Source organism: Poecilia latipinna, unplaced genomic scaffold (genome assembly GCF_001443285.1).
Source record: "Poecilia latipinna isolate Pla-1442-1.1 unplaced genomic scaffold, P_latipinna-1.0 Scaffold2772, whole genome shotgun sequence".
NCBI classification, from domain to species: Eukaryota; Metazoa; Chordata; class Actinopteri; order Cyprinodontiformes; family Poeciliidae; genus Poecilia; species Poecilia latipinna.
The window spans coordinates 23,886-44,794 of NW_015115388.1; the positions used below are offsets into that span (position 1 = coordinate 23,886).

General features: G+C 34.7%; 4 protein-coding genes and 1 long non-coding RNA gene across 6 annotated transcripts in view; all 5 read right to left on the bottom strand.

Annotated features, from left to right (window-relative positions):
- LOC106939103 (uncharacterized) overlaps positions 1–1,091 on the bottom strand; it is a 6,415-nt gene extending 5,324 nt beyond the window's left edge. Inside the window, exons 1-2 of the mRNA XM_015021398.1 lie at positions 890–1,091; positions 507–625 (exon numbers count right to left, since the gene is read on the bottom strand). Coding sequence (XP_014876884.1) covers positions 507–599 — 93 coding nt within the window. The 5' untranslated portion in view covers positions 600–625; positions 890–1,091. The remainder of the gene's footprint in view (positions 1–506; positions 626–889) is intronic.
- A 1,228-nt stretch (positions 1,092–2,319) lies between these two features.
- On the bottom strand, positions 2,320–3,654 carry LOC106939105 (uncharacterized). The gene is made up of 3 exons (XM_015021402.1): positions 3,234–3,654; positions 2,944–3,131; positions 2,320–2,870 (listed from the first exon to the last, which is right to left on the bottom strand). Exons 1-3 carry the CDS (start codon positions 3,324–3,326, stop codon positions 2,363–2,365), a joined length of 789 nt encoding a protein of 262 aa, XP_014876888.1. The 5' UTR covers positions 3,327–3,654; the 3' UTR covers positions 2,320–2,362.
- A 1,525-nt stretch (positions 3,655–5,179) lies between these two features.
- LOC106939104 (uncharacterized) lies at positions 5,180–7,584 on the bottom strand. 2 transcript variants are annotated; one of them, XM_015021400.1, is made up of 4 exons: positions 7,549–7,584; positions 7,003–7,182; positions 6,486–6,676; positions 5,180–6,381 (listed from the first exon to the last, which is right to left on the bottom strand). In XM_015021400.1, the coding sequence occupies exons 2-4, from the start codon at positions 7,141–7,143 to the stop codon at positions 5,844–5,846; spliced, it is 870 nt and encodes a 289-aa protein (XP_014876886.1). In that variant the 5' UTR covers positions 7,144–7,182; positions 7,549–7,584; the 3' UTR covers positions 5,180–5,843. The 2 variants fall into 2 exon arrangements, with proteins under 2 accessions (XP_014876886.1, XP_014876887.1); XM_015021401.1 differs by lacking the exon at positions 7,549–7,584 and having other exon boundaries at positions 7,003–7,209.
- A 5,608-nt stretch (positions 7,585–13,192) lies between these two features.
- LOC106939106 (uncharacterized) lies at positions 13,193–15,734 on the bottom strand. Its single transcript, XR_001422759.1, has 3 exons — positions 15,691–15,734; positions 14,781–14,907; positions 13,193–14,282 (listed from the first exon to the last, which is right to left on the bottom strand). It is a non-coding gene; the product is annotated as an uncharacterized LOC106939106 (long non-coding RNA).
- Positions 15,735–16,996: 1,262 nt separating this feature from the next.
- Positions 16,997–20,909, bottom strand: part of LOC106939102 (uncharacterized) — a 7,466-nt gene continuing 3,553 nt past the window's right edge. Inside the window, exons 2-4 of the mRNA XM_015021397.1 lie at positions 18,911–19,046; positions 17,888–18,102; positions 16,997–17,809 (exon numbers count right to left, since the gene is read on the bottom strand). Of these exons, the coding sequence (XP_014876883.1) occupies positions 17,311–17,809; positions 17,888–18,102; positions 18,911–19,046 (850 nt within the window). The 3' untranslated portion in view covers positions 16,997–17,310. The remainder of the gene's footprint in view (positions 17,810–17,887; positions 18,103–18,910; positions 19,047–20,909) is intronic.

Genomic DNA, 20,909 nt, shown 5'->3' on the forward strand with positions numbered 1-20,909 from the left:
ATATGGCAAAGGTAAAAACGTGAGATTAAACAAAAATATTGACCCTTGAGTATAACTCCACTTTGATCTTCAGAGAAAGGTGGAAATATTGTTCCTAGAAAATTTTATTTTAATATTGATAACATTAAATATGAAAACTTAAATATAGCAGATGTTTAACCATGACATGAATTTGCTTGAGTGCCAAATGAACAAGTTGTCATGACAACATCAAGATTAATAGTATTTGCTCCTTCACTGTCAATAAAATCACCTCTTCCAAATTATTTTTTTTCTAAAACAGGCCTTTAATGTTAATAATGTTTCCAAATTTTGAAAAGGAAATTAAAAAAAAGCTACAAATAAACAATAAGAAAACTGATCAATGTATTTTGGATAAATTTAAAGTAAAATGTTTGTTTTTGTCGATATTTAGAAATAAAAAGTCGAGCAAAAAGTTATTTATTCATTTAGTGGGTGATTATAAGAAAGAAAGAAAATATTCAGTTAATTAGTGAATTTCTCACCATGCGACACAAACCGATGGCCAGCAGAGTGAAGGGGAAACAGACGCGGACGTCCATCCAAATCATCACGTTAAGGTAATCCTCAAACCCCATTTCTTTTTATGAACTTCTGAAAAATCCTGTTGCAAAAAATAACAATAAAAAATTATGAAAGCATTTTATTTGGTTATTAACATGATATCATTAGTAAGACTTGCATTCCTCTGCTGTGCTTCATTTATGGGAAATTCACACATTTTTATGCAGGTTTTTAGTACAAATATTTAATAAAAACTGTTTCAGTAAAATCACCTAAAACATTTGTAAATTGCCAGAAGATATTCATAAAAAGAGAGTTACTTGGTGTCAAAGTTTTGACAGTAATTAATAATTGGTTTACTTACAGTATTTTTACCAGGATGTCTTTCTGCTCAACAATCCAACTTCTAAAATCAGCAGATCTGCAGCAGTGAAGTATTGATTCAACGTTAGAAATGTTAAAAAGACATTTCACCTGCACTGAAATGTTATCCGTACTAAACATTCACATGGTTGCACATCAGACCACTTTTTTTTTCTTTTTCTTATCTGCACTGTGAAGTGGTTTTCTTCAGGGTGGTTTTCTTCAGAGTGGTTTTCTTCACAGTGGTTTTCTTCGCAGTGGTTTTTTTCACTGCCTTCAGAGCTTCGCTGTGGTGAGATGAGTGGCAGGAAGCAGAGATACTGATCAAAATGCAGCAGGAAATGTTTTAAGAAACTCTGCATCTGTACATATTTAAGCCTTTTGCATATAAATGTATTTTCTTTACAGTTTCTTAGTGTGAAAAGTCTCAATGTTTAATAATTGTGGCACAAAGTTCCAGGGTTTCCAGGGTCACCATATGGGGTCAGAACTGATGGGGAAGCAGAGCAAGACACTCAGTTTGAGTATAAAGGTTCAGGGCCTCTGATGTGACTAAGAACAAAATGTAATTCTGCATTCAGTGCAAACATAATGACAACACTTTATTATAATAAAATAATTTGAGATTTTCTGAATGAAACATGTTACTTTATGCCTCTTTTTAAAAATTTGCTACATATTGGATTGATGTCAATGTGTGATTAATAATGTGACCTTGAATTTTATGAAGACAGCAAAAATGTCTGTTGATGAGTCCCACATCCCTCCTGCAGGGTCGCGACCCCCATGTTGAAAACCTTTTCTTGCTGGTGCAGTTTCCCTTGTTGTGAGGAAAACTGGTGAAGGAGCCACACAGAGGAGGAAGCATGATTCAAACGTTTATTTTCTTTTACCGTAAAAACGATTTTTCTCTGTATCTTTAGTGCTTCTGTGGCAGGAAACAGAGATAATGATCAAAATGCAGCAAGAACAGAACTAACCTGTAAGTAGATTTATGTCACCAATATCACAACACAGAGAGTGACAGCAAGTATACTCTTTATTTATAGCATGGCACAATCACAATTTCATTACTCAAATTTCACGATTAACTTTTTCTCCTTCAAAATAAAAAAAAAAAAATCAAGAAATTTTGACCAGAAAGGAAACCTGTAAGGCAAAGGAGTTTAAAAACCACAGAGCTCTACATATACAGCATTTAAAAATGTAAAGCAACAATTTAAAAATGTTATAGAAGTTAAATTTCATAAAGTAATTTTGAATCGTTCCATTGAATCCGTTTCCTCTGCTGACTAATCCACTTCCTTTTCCTTTTACCATCATCCTGAACATTTGTTAGAATATATTACATGGTTTCAAATCTCTACCTGGTCAGATGAATAGGATTTAACTCTTCATTTCTGCATATACATCGGATCTGTTTGTTTTATTTACTTCTTTTTGCTCTCACTTTGCTTCTTTTCATGTGCTGCATTCAAACTGATGAGCTGCTGAGATCAGATCCTTCACTGGTTTCCTTCCTGCAGCTGCACAGACGCAGCAGCAGCTTGTCAGTAAGTCCTTCACACATGAAGACAAACAAGATCAAATCCAAACAAGGACCAAGGAGAAACAGGGTCAGAAAAATATCAGCAATTTTAAAGTAATAGCGGTTAAAATCTCCTAAGTAAATATAATAAATAACTGCAGGGAAGATTGAGACGAAGTAATTAACCAGTAGAACCAGAAGCATTCCCATCGTTCTGTCTGTTTCTTCAGATGACACTGATACATTTGTGTTTATGGATTTGAGGGTCCAAAACAGACTCAAGATGAACACAGGAGCAGGAAGGAGCGCAAAGATCAGGAACAGCAGTCCGTGTAGGAACTTTAAAAAAACAGGACCTGAACCTAAACTGAACATCCAGACAAAGACACAGACGATCAGCAGGCCTTTGGTTTGTGTCACGCTGTATGGCAGCGGGAAGGAAATTAAAAAACACCTGCAACACAGAAAAGATTGTAAAAATCATGAAGAAACTCAGGTTGCAGATGTCACATCTACCACAGCAGCACCTTTCCAGAGCTATGACCATCCTGAAGCAGAGAGCAGCCAAAGCGCAGCAGGCGTAGATGTGAACAGAGACCAGATGCTTCCAGTGATAATCTGAGTGTCGAGGTAAAGCGATCAGAATGATGAGCTGAACCAGATTAGAGAGGAGAAGGTTCATGTAGTAGGAGACAGGAGCACGATCCAACCGCACCTGCACAACCATTTCAGACAAACCTGGATACTTAGTAAACAGGTCCACATGTTTTTAATATGGTTATCATTTCAGACCAGAAACCAAATGGGTTTTACGTACCAGGCAGCACAAAGCGATGAGCAGGAAAGTAAAAGGGAGGCAGAAACGGACGTTGATCCAAATAATCACACTGAGAGAATCTGAAAAGTCCATTTTCTGAGAGGAAAGATGTTTGACAATAGATTAAACTATCACAACTCAAATACACAAAAGGAAAAATATGACTTCGGTTTTTACTGTCTGTAATTCTGCAAAGATTTATTTTAACTTTTGGGTCTTTAGTTCTTCAGCCAAAATAAAATCTGATTTTCAGCTCAGGATTTTAAACAGCATAAAAATGTAGATCACTGTCTGCTCATGCATTTTTCCTGTTATTAGAAATGTTCACACCCTGAAACATTCCCTTGGTTTTCTGTTATTATTGCCAACATTAACAATAACTGATGTAGTTTTATCTCATAACTCAGATAAATAAAGGAGACCATCTGTTTTTAACTGCTTGTGCTTTTTATTTCAAATATTTTGACTGAACTTGAATCAAATACAAACATTCACTTAAAGAAACTGTAATTATGAGATTTTTTACTCACAATTTATCTTAAGAAGATTTCCAGGTTGTCAAAGCGATTTTAGAAAACCTTCAATACGGATGTTTCCAAACGAAGTGCAACAAGGAAATAGTGATAAACCTGCCCCTCCCACTGTCACACACACACACACACACACACACACACACACACACACACACACACACACACATAGCAAAAAGAAACATTGTAGAGCAGCACATATATCTCTAATTAATTAGGTTTTGTTTTATTCATTATTTTTGCATTTCTTTTCAAAAGGATTAACCTTTAACCTTTAACTATTTACAGATTTCTGAGCCATAAATCATTTCATGTATGAAAGTATTGACTCTTAATCCACACATTGAAACATTATTATTATTATTATTATTATTTTTTTTTTTTTTTTTTTTTTTTATTATTATTATTATTGTTGTTGTTTACGTTTGAATTTATTTCCACGGTAACGTGGCGTAGACGCAGATGCAGGGTGTTTAGATAACTGTCTAATAGAAAAACAGAGAAGTGGAAAGCAGGTTACATACAACATGTTAACAGATTATATTGTGAATATGAGTAAAATAATCTGGAATCATGTATTTCATTAATCACTCATAATCTGCTGCTTCAGTTTTCCTTCCTGCAGCTGCAGAAATTCACCAGAAGTTTTTTTTAATGGAGTCTTTACACATAAAAACTGACAGAATTAAATCCAACCTTTACCTACAACGACTTATAGATTATGGATTGGACAGTCTGGACACTCAGAAACACATTTTGACTATTTTAAATCTGCTCACATTAATTTGTCTTGTTCTGAGAGTTTATCTCTCTGACTTCCTCTCCTCGGTGTGGGGAAGTGAGTGGCAGGAAGTCGAGTTAATCATCAAAATGCAAAGACGACATTTTGAAGTTGAAGTTATTGATGTCTTTATTTTTACATTATGCTTCTTTTTATATAAACTACACAACAGCAGCTTCGTCACTAAAACATGATGGATGTTAATGAGTTGAATGTATTTGTGTTCAAAACCCTGATGGAAAAAGCAGATTAGTTTTTTCACAGATTTTTACAGTAAATGTAATGTGAAGAATAAAAGTGGGCAGAGCGACGCCTCAGATGGAGGTAAAAACATTTTACTGAACCTGAATAACTGAATCGACATGAAGTTCAATCAGATTGAAACTCATCTTCATTTACACTAAAAGTCTTTCATGAAAATAAACTTCAGCTAATTAAATGTAACATCACTGATTTACATTTAATGTCAGTAGAGCTGAAAGATGCTTTCTGCTCTTAATGTACAACTAAAATATCAAATTTAAAAAAAATGAATGAATCACAGACTGAAAAAACTTAATGTTGCCGTTAATTTTTTCCAAACACAATTAGATTTTTAATTCAATTCAATTAAGTTGATTTGACAGGAACAGACACAAATTTACATAAATAAACAGAATAAAACAGCAATTCCATCAAATGTATTTGTACTTATAGTCTAAGCTAATTTACAGCACTTTGTTTACAGCAAGTAAAACGAAACTATAATATCTTTAAAACATCTTTTAAACTATTGTTAACGCTTAACATGTTTTTAAGTTCCAGTCACTAAATAATTTATTTTTGCCTTAATAAACTGATGATAATTCACAACAGTAATTTTAGTTAACAGTTATTTATAATTTATCAGGTTATTGTTACAATTTCAGAAACTTTAGGAGATATTTCTGCACCAATGCTAAAAGAAGCAAAGCAATTTTTTTCTTTTAAATCACAATATGATGTTTAAAGTGTAAATATCTTAAAATACAAAAGTTAAATGGAAAAGAAAACACAGAATGACTAATTAAGCCAAATATTTATAAGAAGCAAAATCAAATAATTGAAATATTTAATATAATACATTTGGTTGCTAATAAAACAAAAACATTTTTATGGATAAATAAATATAATAAACTTCAATTCAACCTTTGAATTTTTGGCATCAATGTTTCTTTTACCTGACAAAAGGGCAGATTTACATGCATTTGTTTTTGTTTTTCATATTAATGATCATCATTGTTTTGATTCATCTAAAAAATCTCAGTTTTTGTGTTTCAGTCAAACTGATGAGCTGCTGCTGTCATTTGCTGCAGCTGTTTCCTTGCTGCAGCAGCAGAGACGCATCAGCAGCTTCATGAAAGGCCCTTTGGACATGAAAGCAAACAGAATCAAGTCCATCACAGGACAGTGAAGACTCAATGTGAAAATGATGTTTGTGATCAATGATGACTCCATTCGCCTGTAATATCCATATTCATATTGATTTAAATATGAACGTATATAAATAAAGTAAGCGCCTGTTGGAAAAATAGTCACTATGTAATTAACCAGCATCAGAACTAAAATTCCTATGTTTCTGCATTTCTCTTTGACGGGCATCGAGGACGCTGCACACAGTGACTTCAGAGTTACAGCAACAAGGATGGTGGTTACCACGGCAGCAAGGAGCAAAAGGCAGAGCTGGAGTAAATCGCGAGAAAAAGTGATTAAAAGAAAGACGAGGACACCAGAAAAAATCCATCCACAAACACTGACAGCCACAAAACCTTTACACTGTCTGATGAAATGACACTGTGGCTTGGATATGTAAAGGAACCTGAAAGAGAAGACGAAAGGACGACCTCAGCATCAGTACACAGACGTTTACACACAGCATCTTCCATATTAATATATCTGATTCATTACAGTTTAATTCATTACCTTTCCAGAGCAAAGATCATCCTGAAGGAAAAACTGGCCATCCCACTACAGCTGTAGGAAATAAAATCTACAGACAGTCTATAGGGACCATATCTGCCTATATACATATATACAATCAGAGTGATGATCTGGATCAGGTTGGAGACGAGGAGGTTCACATAGTAGGTAGCTGGAATGTGATCCAAACGGACCTGCAGGAACCAATCAGAACCCAGTTAGTGGCTTCACACATAAAACCAGCAATGATTCATCCAGGAGACGGGTTGTGGTGTCTTAAAGATGTAGAAATATTAAAATTTATCTCACTATGAATGAGACTGATGAACCTGCTGCACCTCTGTGGTTTATTTTGCTATTTGTTGTAACAACATGAGGAACAATAAGAGATTGTAAGTTTTTCGTTGATCTCATGAAATAAACAAGTTTTTATAAAGAGATAAAAAGTTTTCCAACACTCATCTGTTCATATTTTAATGTTGGGATGCTAAGGAGAATATGATATTAGGATGCTACTTACTGTGCAGCACAAAGCGATGACCAGAAAGGTGAAGGGTAAACACACATGAATGTTGATCCAAATCATCACATCCAGATACTCTGGATAAACTTCAAAATCCTCATATGGATAGTTCAATCCGATTCTTGGAAAGGACATCATTTATTCCTTTGCTGCAAACTTTGATTTTAGATTTTCCACCTGTGATGTGGTGAAAACATTTTATTTTAAAATGTTATCTTTTATCAACACAAAGCTAATAAACTGGTCTGAAGTGACCTGGACCAATCAATGTTACAATCAAATTAACTGGAAAACATTTAAATGCTTTTGCTCTGTGTTGATTATTTTATAATGAGTTTGAAATAGTTGTGGCTTCCAAGCAGTTTCAAAGTTTCAAACTGAACCCTTCACATCAAATTCACCTTTATTTGCTCCAAACATTTAAATAATCACCAAAATCTCTCACAGAAATAAAATGATGCTCTTCTGATTATTGCTGCATTTTATTTTTCTAAAGATCTAAACATCTTTATCAGGAACTTCAGTGAAAAGGTTTTTACTCACAGCTGTTCCTCGGCCCTCCAGCTCAACTCAGTTTAAATCAGTCACAGCGTTCAGAGGTTTTCATAGCAGGTCTTCAATGAGGAAACCGGTTCGTTGTGGATCATTCACTCCGCCTACTGATGCTAACAGGGAGTAAAAACTTTTTATCTTCTGTGCGACGATGATTATTTCTTTGTTTAATAATTTACTTAATTTCAGCAGATATTTCGGTCAGGCACTGAAACCCAGAACCCAGCGGAGCCGACTCCTCCCACTGGTACCGATCCGTGTTTTCAGTCCTGGACCCGTCCACCAACCAACCGCAGCAGAACCACACGGCACCAAGCAAAGAGACCCTACAGAGCTGCCAACACCCGGGCAGGCACCAACTGGTCCCAGTTTGGGTTCAGGTGTACAAAACCCCACTGCTGTGTGAGACTTTCACTGACTTCATGCTTCCAACATGAGCAAATAATATAAAGATTAGTGAGGAATGTCTCAGCTCAGCGCTCCAGCTGCTAAAATCAGTCAGTACCATCAGAAAGCAAAAGTATCTAACTGACCCTTTTCCAGTGACTTGGTTCTTATTCATGTGGAAAAGTTTCAGGAAAAGATGCTAACATGTCTCTGCTGCTGCAGGATTGAAACCCAGCATCAGATCACCAGAGTGATTGTATCTCTTTGGTGTTTTTATCTCTACATGAGTCGTTACTCTACGATAAGTGACAGGGTGGCACAGTTTTCACTACAGTTTATTAAAAGTATAAAAACAAGTACAAGAGCACTGATGTGTTAACTGATAGTTTCACAGAGTTTGACTCCAACCTCATGAATTCATCCTGCACCGTGCAGCGTTTCTCTCTCTGCTCTCAGAGCTTCGCTGTGGTGAGGTGAGCAGGAAGCGAAGATAAGAGAAAACAAACCAGCAAACTTTAACTCTCCTGCAACACATGGGGTCGGTTACATGCACAAGTTTTCTTACTCTGTGCGCGGTCCAGGGGGTTGAACAGACCCTGTGTGCACTTTTACACTTTTTTTTTTTTTTTTTTTTTTTGTAGTTTCGGAAACTGATGGTCTGACAGAACGACGTCCTGACCGGACGGTCAGCTACTCCTGAGCGTCACATCAGGATCGGTGGTGGGATTTAAAGAAAGACATTTATATCCACATTATTGAAGCCCCTCATATGTTCAGAAATAAATGTTGATCTTCAGTTTTGGTGAAATGTTTGTGTCTGTGGTGTAAACCTGTGACGTTTTTCCTTTCTATTAGAACTATGCTTTTCTCTGCCTAATTTAAACATCTTTTCTGGAAATTATAAAGGATCTTTCTGGATGTCTGTCGACACATTTCAATTTTTTTCTAAATAAATAATGCTATTTGACCAATTCAGAATTCAGAATTTGTACATGTTTACATGTTGGTTTTTTAATGCCTCATTGTGCACAAACGAGGAAACTGCCCTGTTTTTCCTGCTCTAAAAGCCTGCAGTCACAGTAACCAACAGGATACAGGAAGAGAGATGCGGAAGACAAGCAGGCAGGGAGACGGGTTTATTTTCAGTTATTTATAATCAAAGGTATTGCCAAACATCAGGATTTTTAGACTTAATTTAAATGAACTCAGCGTTCCAACAGTTTGGCAGTTTTCTGAAAATTTGTTCTAAATTAGAGGAACATAAAAACTGAATGTTGCTTCTCCATGTTTGGTTCTGGGAATGCAAAGCAGACCAGAACCAGAAGACTTGAGAGGTTTGAGCATGTGTGTGTGTGTGTGTGTGTGTGTGTGTGTGTGTGTGTGAGATGAGGTGGGGTGGAGAGTGAAGGTGGGCGATCAGGAAATAAAGCTTCACCACATTTCAACCCCATAATAAACCTCATCTTTCATGTGATGGACTGTTGAGCTGGAAAACATCCTGCAAAGCTGTGAGTAAATTTATAAATAATTATAAATAATGACAAGTTTGTTTTAGTTTGTATACATTAATGTACTGTTTCTAAATTTAGATTTGTATGAAATTAAATGTTTTTTTTATTTATATTTAACCCTTATCTGAAGTGTAAATGAAAGTAAATAGTTTATCAATTTAAAACACATTTTACAAATACATTTTATTAAGATATAAAACAGCAAAATAATTGTAGAGTATTTATAAGCCATCATGAACAAACTGCTAATCCGACTTTGCTGCTGGAAGACTGTTTTTAAAACAAATGTTTAACTTGTTTTTAGAAAACATCCATCAATAAATTCTTATGTAATGAAACAGATGAAAATGTAATTAAATGTCATACTTTAAATTATTGAAACAAAATCACATTAAATTCTTTTTCATCGGTGTTTTATGTCATGCTGACAGAAAGATAAAAATCAATCCGATGGATTCAGACTTGGCCTGTGGTGAAGTAACATTCCTCTAACCTACTTACTGCTGGAGAAAGGAAACATTTAGGTTTCAGATGTGTTTATTGTTGCTTTTCTTCTCAGGTGTAAAAAATCTGCAAGAACAAACCGTGACCAACAATAATGGAGTTTTCAGGTTATTTTGATGTGATTATTTGGATCAACATCCGGGTCTGTCTTCCCTTCACTTTCCTGCTCATCACTTTGTGCTGCCTCGTACGTAAAGTTTGTTGTTTTTGATCCAAAATGAAATTTGCCAGAGAAATGAATGTGTTTACTCCGTATGTCTAAAGTTTGATATTCTTTGTAAATGTGTTTGCAGGTGAGACTCGATCATTTTCCCGTCTCCTACTACATGAACCTTCTTCTCTCTAATCTAACTCAGCTCATCATTCTGATCGCTCTTCCTTCAAATTCATATTATGATTGGAGATGTTCAGCTTCCCTCATCATCTACGCCTGCTGTGCTCTGGCCAGTCTTTGCTTCAGGACGATGATCGCTCTGGAGAGGTGCAGATACAGTGGGATACTTTTAACCGTCATGGTTACATTGTTATTTTTTGGGTTTAATTTTTTTCTTTATTTTGTTGCAGGTTTGTTTTCATGGCCAGCCCGCTCTCAAACTGCATCACACAAACTAAAGGTTTTGTGATCGTCAGTGTTTTGGTTTGGGTGTTTTGTTTCCTGTTTGTTCCTCTTATTTTTGCATGTCGTCAGGAATTATCCTACCTGATCTTTGCCCTCCTGCCTGCCCCGGTGTTTACTGTCTGTTTGCTCTGGACTCTAAATACAATGGATGTACAAACATCCATACCAGATGATGAAAAATGCAGGAATGTCAGAGTTTTAATTGCTCTTCTCCTTCAGTACTTTGTGACAATCTTCCCAACAGTCATTTGGTTTACGTTCTTTGAAAAGTTCAATCAACATAACTCACAAATTTACCCATCATTAACTTCATATAGCTATTTAACTTTGTTTCTTCACAGTTATGTTATAGACTTGCTCCTATTTGTGTTCCTGTGCAAAGGTTTCATGGAAAAGCTGCTAATGTGTCTTTGCTGCTGCAGGACTGAAAACAGGACTGAAAATGACAGCAGATCAGCAGAGTGACTGGAAACTTCAGCAAAACGAAGTATAAATGGAATATTTTCTAGATTGATCACAGCAAGAGACTTTAAGTTATACTGAATTGAATCTGGGTATCAGGCTTGGTCAGGCCGAGCCAACAAAACCCTTAATAACAACAACAACAGAATAAAATCATGTAGCAAAATGTAGATTCTCTAAAAACATTTTCATAAGAATGAAAGTCATATCTGCACACATTGTGTATTATAAACCTGAATTGGACACATGACCTGGTCACTGATTTCAGTTTGATGTTTTCAACATAAACTCACAATATGACAGTTAACATCAGTCAGCATGAGAAAACCTGAGCATTTAATTGACTCTTTTTGTCTCTTTTGTTATTTTGTTGACTTGGTTCTGTGTTTTTATTTCATGTTGAGTTTCAGGCCAAGCAGCTGATGTGTCTTTGCAGCAGCTTCATTGAAACATGCAGCAGATCACCAGTCTGACTGTAGCTGTGTTATTAACTCTGAGTGGTCACTGTATCATAAGTGATTAAAACACGGTGACAGCGGCCTCGTCTTTTACTCTGATCTATTAAAAGGTATTAAAACAGGAGAGTGCTGATGTGTTGACTGAAAGTTTCGACTCCAACCACATGAATTCATCCTGTTTCTCTCTCTGCTCTCAGAGCTTCGCTGTGGTGAGATGAGCAGCAGGAAGCGAAGATAAGAGAAAACTGAAACCAGCATACATTAAAGACACTTATCTTCAGGTTATGAGGCCCCTGTGGAGTTACAGTTCATGTGTTCATAAATAAATGTAATGCAAATGAATGTGTCAGGTTTGTCCTTCATGTCAGAACTAAACTTTTCTCAGCTTAAATTTAGGATTCTGTGAGGAAACGACTCCAGATTTATTCACATTTCCTTGGACTTTGGAGTTAAACTTTATGATATAATGTAAGCTGCTTTAAATGGTTATACGTTACAGTGGACCAGAAGTAATTTCCCATGTATTCATTTTTTATCTTATAGTCATTTAATGAAAAAGAAGCTAAATTTTAAAAGTGTAATTTTAAACAGATATTAAGTGTTCCTCTCACAGAGCCCACATTTTTGTATTGAAAATAGAATTAGTCTAATGTGATATTTTAATAATTCTTACATTTTCTTATCTTAAAGTCCTAATCCTAGATTCTTAAAAAAATATTTAAGACTAGCCATCATATAGAAACCTGACATTTTTTATGCCTTTTCATCCAGAGAAAAATATTCTGACGGAGATGTCAAGAATATGTACAGAATAGATTTTTCTCTACAGTGTTAAACTGATGCTGATTAATAGTAAAATATGAAATATCTTTACTTTTTGTCGATTGCTCCTAAATTAACAGAATCAGAGGGAAACTGATGAGGCTAATTTCTGTTTTAGTGAATCTCTGTAAACAGTTTTTATTTAGTAGTAATATATATATATATATATATATATATATATATTTTTTTTTTTTTTTTTTTTTTTTTTTTTTTTTTTTTTTTTTTTTTTCTTTTTTTTTTTTTTTTTTTTTTTTTTTTTTTTACATGAACCTGCCAGTGCACGGAGAGGGCTCCGTACCAGAGGGACTAGAGACAGAAAAACCTGTAAATATTAATTCATATCTATTGTCCCAGTTTTTTAAAACTGAACATAATTAATGCTAATGATAAAATGTAACAACTAAACTAACTACATAAGCTGCTGCAAGTGAACATATAAAAGAACAATTCACACATCATTATTTTAACATTTTTATTTTAATGTAAGTTTGTGAAGTTCATATTTTTGCTTTGTAGGAAGAAAGTTGTGGATTCAAACCTCAGCCTTTCTGCACAGATCTGCATGTTTTCCCTGTGTTTCCTCACTGGCTCCTCCGGCTCACAGACCAAAAACATGACTGTTGTGTTGACTGATCACTCAAAGAAGCATTAATCTACGAGTGCTTTATGTGTTGCAGAAAAAAAGTTTATTTCACATGAGAGAATCCAGACAGATCTGCTTCTCATCCTACTTTTAGATATAATGTGTTCTGAGAGTGAAGAGCTGCATAGACCCATAAACCCTTTCATATTAAGAGCTTTGTATGTAAGGATAAAAATTTAAACTTGTGGCCTGGATTAAACAGGGAGCCAGTGAAGGAAAGCTAAAATTAAAACAGAAATATCATTTACTTTTGATTGACATCAAAACTCCCATTGTAGCACTTTGGAAAGCAAAATGCATTTAACATTTTTCTGACTCCAGTGTTGAAGTAACAAATACTTGGTCTTTTTCAGCATCAAGGTGGGACAGAATATCTTATTTTACCTAAAAGTCACAGAGTTTCTGCAGCTCAACACACAATCACAACCCAGACGAAATGAAACAAACAGACTTCCCAACACAAGATTTATTTCTGAGGCAAAAAAATCCATCAAACACACATTTCCTTACTTTTCATGCTAAGTTTAAAACAATTAAGCACATTGATATAAACTGATCTTGATGTGTTTCATCTGCTGCAGCTGTGGCAGCTGAAACACATCAGCAGCTTGTCAACTAAACCTTCACACATGAAAACAAACAGGATCAAATCCATGAAGGGACTGAAGAGAAACAAGACCAGTGAGCTGTTATATTTCACGTATGATCCACGAAAATATGAATTAATATAAGACAGACTCAGCGGGAGGATCATGCATATGTGAACAATCAGCAACAGCATCAAAGCTGCCACGATTCTACGTTTTTCTCCTGTGGTTAGGGAAGTGGCTGCAGGCAGGAATTTTGGGGTCCGAGCCACACAGAAGATGAACACGGGGGTGGGAATCAGGGGGAACAGCACAAAGAATATATACTGTGAAAACATCATGAAAAGAGGAAAAAGAAAAATGGCAAACAGCCAGATCAACACACAGAATATCACGTAACCTTTGGTCTGTCTGATGAAGTGCAGCTCTGGCCAGGAGATGAGAAAATACCTGAAACGGAGAGACGCCGGTCAGACTGCTGCACAGAAACGGAGCCCTGACGTATTAAACATCAGACAGACAAAGAAGACGGGTGTGCTGCTACCGTTCCAGAGCAAAGACGGTCCTGAAGCAAATACTGGCCAAAGCTCCACAGCCGAGGGCAACGAAGCAGATTGGATGGAAATTATTTTCATTTATCTTCACCATTAAAGCAACCAAACCGGCGAGCTGGATCAGGTTGGAGACAAGAAGGTTCATGTAGAAGGTGACAGGAAAACCGTCCAACCTCACCTGCAGGAATGAACCAGAGCGTTAATATAATAATAATAATAATAATAATAATAATAATAATGTGCCCTAAATTAGTCTATGAACTGAGAGGCTGGTGATCAGCATCAAGTTTTTAAACCTTTATGAGATTAAAACAGTTTGAAATAACCTCAAAAGGGAAAATATTCATGTTGACCTATTAATATTTTCCCTCTTCTGTAATGGACCCTGCTGCTTCAGAGTCCATCATTTTCCACACATTTGAATAAATTCTGTCTGAAATAATTACAAAAAAAAGAGAAAATCCAGTTTCTCCTCACATTCAGACATTTTTTCATTGTTATAGTTTTATCACTACTATGAAAACTGTTCAGTGGGTGTCAGTTAATATAATTTCTATTACTATTACTATTATTAATTACATCTCTACTAACAATGGTGAAGATAATAATAATCTTTCTCTTTTATGCTAGTTTGGGATTCAAACATAAACATAAAACAATAATCATATTTATTTACCACACAACCCAGAGCAAAAACGATCAACGTGAACGGGAGGCAGAGACGGACGTTAATCCAGATCATCATGTAAATATAATCTGAAGAATCCATATTTTGTTCTGCGATGTTCAATGGAGATGAAATCCTGTGGGAATAAAATGAAACAGTTTGAAATGCACATCATGCACACAGTGTAACAAAAACTATAATCCTCAAAGTCAACGAAGGAAACAACTAGAGCATAATTTATAACCCGACTGTGTTTAATAAGCACTTTTTCCAACATACCAGCTCAGAATAGCTTTTATATAAAATTATTTTTTTCCTACATTCTCAGTAGTGTATTTAAATTTATAAGTACATTTTGTTTTGTTTTTCAATGTTTTATTGATAACAAAATCAATGTAATGTAGTTTGATAGAAACTGTTGAATGTTTGTTGCTTTAGATTCGTTTTCTCAGTGAATCAAGAAATGAATTTAACAAACTTTTCTCTATTTTTAAATCATTTGCATTAAGAAATAAATAATTCAGGTTCAGTGGGCGTCTCTGTACTTCAGTTCTTTACATTCGACACGAACATTTTCATTAGAAGTTTTTTCTAAAATCAACAGGATGTTTTTGAATAAAATATTCAGAGATTTTATTCTGGACTCCTTCCAGCTCAGCACTGCAGGTTTGGAAATCCGACTTTTAGACACTTTTAGAATAAATGTGCTGTAAAGCAGTGTTATATTTCATAGGTCATCCACACCTGGACAAATTCAGAGAATTTCAATTCTCACATTTCTAACAAAAAACATTTTTAATCTAACTCAAGCATTTCTGATGTTAAATTTCATAATTTTATTCTAAGCTCACCAATTCATTATCTGGTTAATTTTAACAATCTAAACTTGTATATTTTGTATCCAAAATTTAATACCAACCTGAAACAGAAAAGGAGAGAAACAGTCGAGGTGTGAAAGCTGCATAAAACCCGGAGTTTGCATCAAACTTTCACACCGGGACTCGTTCTGCGCTGGGAAGTGGTTTTCTCTCTAACCTCAAATCGTCTGTGTGTCGAGGTGAGAAAGTATAAAGATAAAATGTAAAGACAAAAAAGTTCCAGAAATGATCTCAAGCAAACTTATGTGTTTTTAAATGTAATGATTTCTCTGCAGTATAAAGCAGAAAAATATCTAATATCTGATTTCATCTGTTTTAACCAAAAGAAAAAAATGTTGTTTTACGATAAAGTTGATTTTATTTTTGTAGTGGTGTGAGATTAGTTTTGTTTTTATCTAAAACTGAATTAAAATATGAATAAATAAAAATGAGTAAATAAACAGTTTAACAAAATTTATTGATCTTTATTAACACAATTCGATGCTCAAGCATGAAAGGAAACAATAAACCATAATATCACATAAAGTCACAAATTATTTGCAATAATTTGAAACATCAACAGTAACTCATATTTAACTCATATTTAACTCATATTTAACTCATATTTAACCTTGGATAATTGTAGTTTAACTTTTATCTGCTTTGCTCCACCAGGAAACCAAAAACTGTCATTTGAGTTCAGAAACTAAAAGCTCTGTACATTAATTACATTAATGTAATTCTGTCTTTCTTCATACAGACCATTCCATCATATGAATATGTTTACAAAGTTGGTGTGAATATCAAACAAATATCACAGACAATATGAGGAAAAATAAATCTAAATTTAAATAAACCAAACAGACAAATCCTAAAGAATACAGCTTAAATGTTTAACAGCATATTGTATGAACTTACACTGAAGTAAAAGAAATACAGTGAAAACATTAATATCAAATAAAAAACAGAACAATTAAACTACAAAAGGACTCTTCAAAACTCATATAAAGTTGATTTCTTCTATTGAAACTAAATTCTCCTGAACATAAAGTCCATTTTATGTCTGATGTCTGGATTCTCCTTCAGAACAAAACAAACACAAAAACATCTGAACATAATTTATTAACCTTTCTGTAGATTCTGAGCCTCTGAAGGATCCATGATGCTGATGGATTCATCTTTGACTGATCCAGGTTGGTTCACCAACTTTGAGATATTTCTCTCTTCCTCTTGTGTTTGGTGGATAACATATGTTCCCCCAGGAAGAAGAAAATCATTTTTGACTAAAACTTTCTTCTAAAGTTTATATTAGAAAAATAATTCCACTTATATAAATGTCTAACCAGTAATCGTTATGTTTATTAAAAACAAATATCTTAAGTTGTTTCTCTTTCCCTCATGAAGTAAACATTCTCAGATTGAAGGCAGGGTTTTCTTTTTCAGTTTTTATTAATCATATTTCATGTCATATAATCAGATTTCGGGCTTTTGTGATTCTTGTGACTGTCAGCATCTTAATGAACCAAATTACAGAATCTACTATACCAAGCTATGGTATGTTTGGTGTTTCACTGTTTTTCATCATATATTTCTACCGAATGTTTTATTTTTACACCCTTCCTCTGTCCTTGGTTTCTGTGTCTGTGCTCTGCTATGATCTATAATCTATAATAATCTATGATCTATAATCCAACATCTGATCTGCTGCTGTCGTTCTCTGCAGGATTCGTCTTCCTGCAGCAGCAGAGACGCAGCAGCAGCCTGATAAAAGGTCCTTTGGACATAAAACCCAACAACAGGAAATCTAATACAGGGCAGTGCAGACTCAAGGTAAAAAATATATTCATGTTCAAATCACGGATATCTGTATTGATTAAAAAACCAATCATGGGGAGAATGAAGAAAATGTAATTAACCAGCAAAAGAACTAAGGCTCCAACAACTCTGCAGTTTTCTTCAGCCGACTCTGAGGAGGCGACACAGAGAGATTTGAGAGTCACAGCAAGACAGATGATGAACATGATGGCAGTGAAGATGAGAGATATTAGTCCAGCCAAATCAGGAAGAGATATTAAAATACTACAAAGAACAATACAAAGAATCCAGCCCAAAACACAGAATGTTACGAAGCCTTTCGTCTTTCTCATGAAGTGAATCTGTGGCCTGTAGAGGAAAAGAAACCTGAAAAAAGACATAAATATCAGAAACATAATGTTCTTCAGACTGATGTCAGACTAGCAATGAAAGATGAGTTGATACCTTTCTACTGCAAAAATCATCCTGAAGCAAGAACTGGCCACTCCAGCGCAGACGTAGGAGAGAAAGACTCGACGCATGAAGGGATCATAATAGTTGTAATCATTATAGGAGTAAGGAGAACTAAATCTGCCATAATAGACCAGACTGATGATCGGGATCAAATTGGATATGAGGAGGTTTATGTAGTAGGAGACAGGAATGTGATCCAATCGGACCTGCAGGAAACAGAAAGAATCATATTAGTGTTAAAAGATGAAAACAATAAAACTCTTATTTTATGTTTCCACCCTGAAAGATGTAACAACTTAAACTCAGCAGGAATTTAACTATTAAATGATAAATTATCAGATTCTTTAAAATTTCTACGTGTTGAAATTTAGATTTGAACAGCAGGAGAAACTAATATATAAAATATTTAGATATGAGGTTTTCTCACTTACAGAGAAATTATGTTTCTATTTTTACCATCGACTGAAAACTGATGAATACATTTTATAGATTTATGCAATTATTTTCTTCCAGCTTGACTCAACACACACACACCAACACACACACACACCAACACACACACACACCAACACACACACCCCAACACACCCCAACACACACACCCCAACACACACTCTCTCTCTAGCAACACTGAGTGAATCTAAACAAACTGAAAATATTGAAATGTTCGTATAAAACCATCAGAAAACATTCATCAAACTCAGCACTCAGACTTAAAAGTGGCATGCAAAGGAAAATAATGACAAAAAATGTTTTTTAATAGTTTTTCCTTCAAAGTAAAAGAGAAAAATACACAACAATAAAGTACCAACTTAATTGAATTGTATATTAAAATATAATGATGTAGAAATCAACACCTTCCAGTGGTCGAAGTATTACATTAATCAAATAATCACAAAATCAAGTAACAGTAACATTCGCTGTAAGTGAAGCATTTTATTCTTTGTATTTTCTGAATACTAACATAATTTACTACTAATAATTATTTGATGGTAATAGTTGGTATTTACGTACCATGAAACTCAGAGGAATTACCAGAAAGGTGAGAGGAAAGCAGACATGGATGTTGATCCATAAGATTATCTGAAAATAGTCTGATGGAAACAGCATTTCTTCTTTTGATGTAACTGTTTTGCCTTTGGAGAAATTCCTGTCAGGAGAAAAATAAAGTTTAAAACCCAAATGCTCCAAATTAATTAGGACGGAGCGTCCAGAGAGCAGTCTGGGCTCCATTTACGATTTTGTGCAGCACTTAACTGAAGTAAAGCATTAATTTTTTCCTAGATGAAACTATGTAAAGTTTTCTTCTTCTATCAACCTTTTTTTGTTTGGTAAGTTATTATTTAGTAATTATAACCAGACTGTTGCTGAAAAGCAAGTTTGGGACAACAGTTATCTTACCGACCCCGTTTGTACAGAAGTCAAACTACTTTATGGTAATTAAAATATTGTGATCAATTCATTGTTGTGAACAAGTAAAAATGAATGAAGAAGAAAACATTTTTTGCAGTATAAATAAAAATTAAATGCAGTTAATCTGTGCCCACCAAAGTCTTTTCAACTTCACATTTCTGACTTGATGGTAAAGATTTTGACTCCACTGATTTAATCGATCAGTTTGTTCCAGTTCAGTTTAGTTTCCTCTACAGGAGATTGATTTATTATTGGTGTGTGATGTGCGCATGAATCAGATGTTATTTTAATATATCCCAATCTGACAAACATGGTACTATTTAAACAGCCTTTTGCAGAAACCCAGCAAATATTTTTTTACATAAAAAACATAACAAACTGTCCTGGTAGTGATAGAAACCCTTCATATTAGTTTTATGGATTAAAATGTATTCTGTTCTAAATTAAACAAAGAAGAACATTTTATAAATGATCATTTTCCTTGGGATACTTTAAAATTTCACAAAAAAAACTATAAAAATATTTTTTATGAAAGTCAGTAAGACATTTCCATTGTGATAATTAAAAGGCAGTTTACTCACTTATGTGTTTTTCGACCTCAGATCAGCTGCAGTTGTTCAGATCAGAAGTCTCACGTTTTTCAAAGTAAACCTGCAGCAGGTTACTGTTTTTTTTTTTTTTCAGGTTACCTCCCCAAATGACAGTGATGCAACTCGTCAGACATTTTTCACCACAGCAGTTTTCACTTCTTCAGCTCTTCTTAAAGGTTTTCAGTGCAACATCTGGATGGGACTTTTGTGCATTTTCCACAAAAACTAAAACTATTGGATCATCAAATTTTCAATTTTAACGTGCATTTTCCTCCAAACAAAAAAAAAACACCATAAGCATGAAAGCAGTCTGATATTTCCACCAACCACAGACTCCAAATAAAGATCTAAGTTTCTGACAGTCATGGTTTCCTGCAGAGAGAAGCAGCCATCTTTGGTGTGGTGAGATCAGCAGCATGAAGCTGAGATAAAAATCTAAATGAATTAAAATCATCTGAAAACGCAGCATAGATAACTCACTATGGGACACCAGGTCTAAACATGTTCATGCAAAAGACATTTTGAACATTTATCTAAACTATTTGTTCACATCCAGTAGACAGACTGAACTCGGTGAAGCCAAGATGGCCGCTGGTGTTGCAGATTAAAGTGTTTTCATGTTAACTGATGCCCAATATCCTGTTGTGTCAGTTTTTGCATCTACCTGCTAAGATCTGTCTGACAGTGAATTTATTTCCTCTTCAACTGGAACAGTACTTATAAAATGTATTCACACTCCTGGATGTTATGTTATTTTATTCATATTACAAATCAATCATGATCAAAACTATTTGGCCTTTTTGTGTACAAAAATACTAACATCAAAGTGAAAACTGATTTCTCCCTGCCATCACCCTAATGTTTACCTATGTATGTGTCTAATAAACAACTTCTTTAAAATGAAATCTGCCATGGTTTCAGTAGGTTGACTTTAATTCAGATTAAATAAATGTTCAAGAGATCCTGGGGTTGAAATTATTGTCTGGCTCCAGTGGCCAGAAATTCAGAAG

Excerpts from the sequence above, each read along its gene's own strand:
- LOC106939105 (XM_015021402.1), bottom strand. The coding sequence starts at position 3,326 with ATGGACTTTTCAGATTCTCTCAGTGTGATTATTTGGATCAACGTCCGT. Across the intron at positions 3,132-3,233 it reads TCATCGCTTTGTGCTGCCTG|GTGCGGTTGGATCGTGCTCC; the intron begins GTACGTAAAACC and ends ATGGTTGTGCAG. Across the intron at positions 2,871-2,943 it reads ATGGTCATAGCTCTGGAAAG|GTGTTTTTTAATTTCCTTCC; the intron begins GTGCTGCTGTGG and ends TCTGTGTTGCAG.
- LOC106939104 (XM_015021400.1), bottom strand. The coding sequence starts at position 7,143 with ATGATGTCCTTTCCAAGAATCGGATTGAACTATCCATATGAGGATTTT. Across the intron at positions 6,677-7,002 it reads TCATCGCTTTGTGCTGCACA|GTCCGTTTGGATCACATTCC; the intron begins GTAAGTAGCATC and ends TGGTTCCTGCAG. Across the intron at positions 6,382-6,485 it reads ATGATCTTTGCTCTGGAAAG|GTTCCTTTACATATCCAAGC; the intron begins GTAATGAATTAA and ends CTTCTCTTTCAG.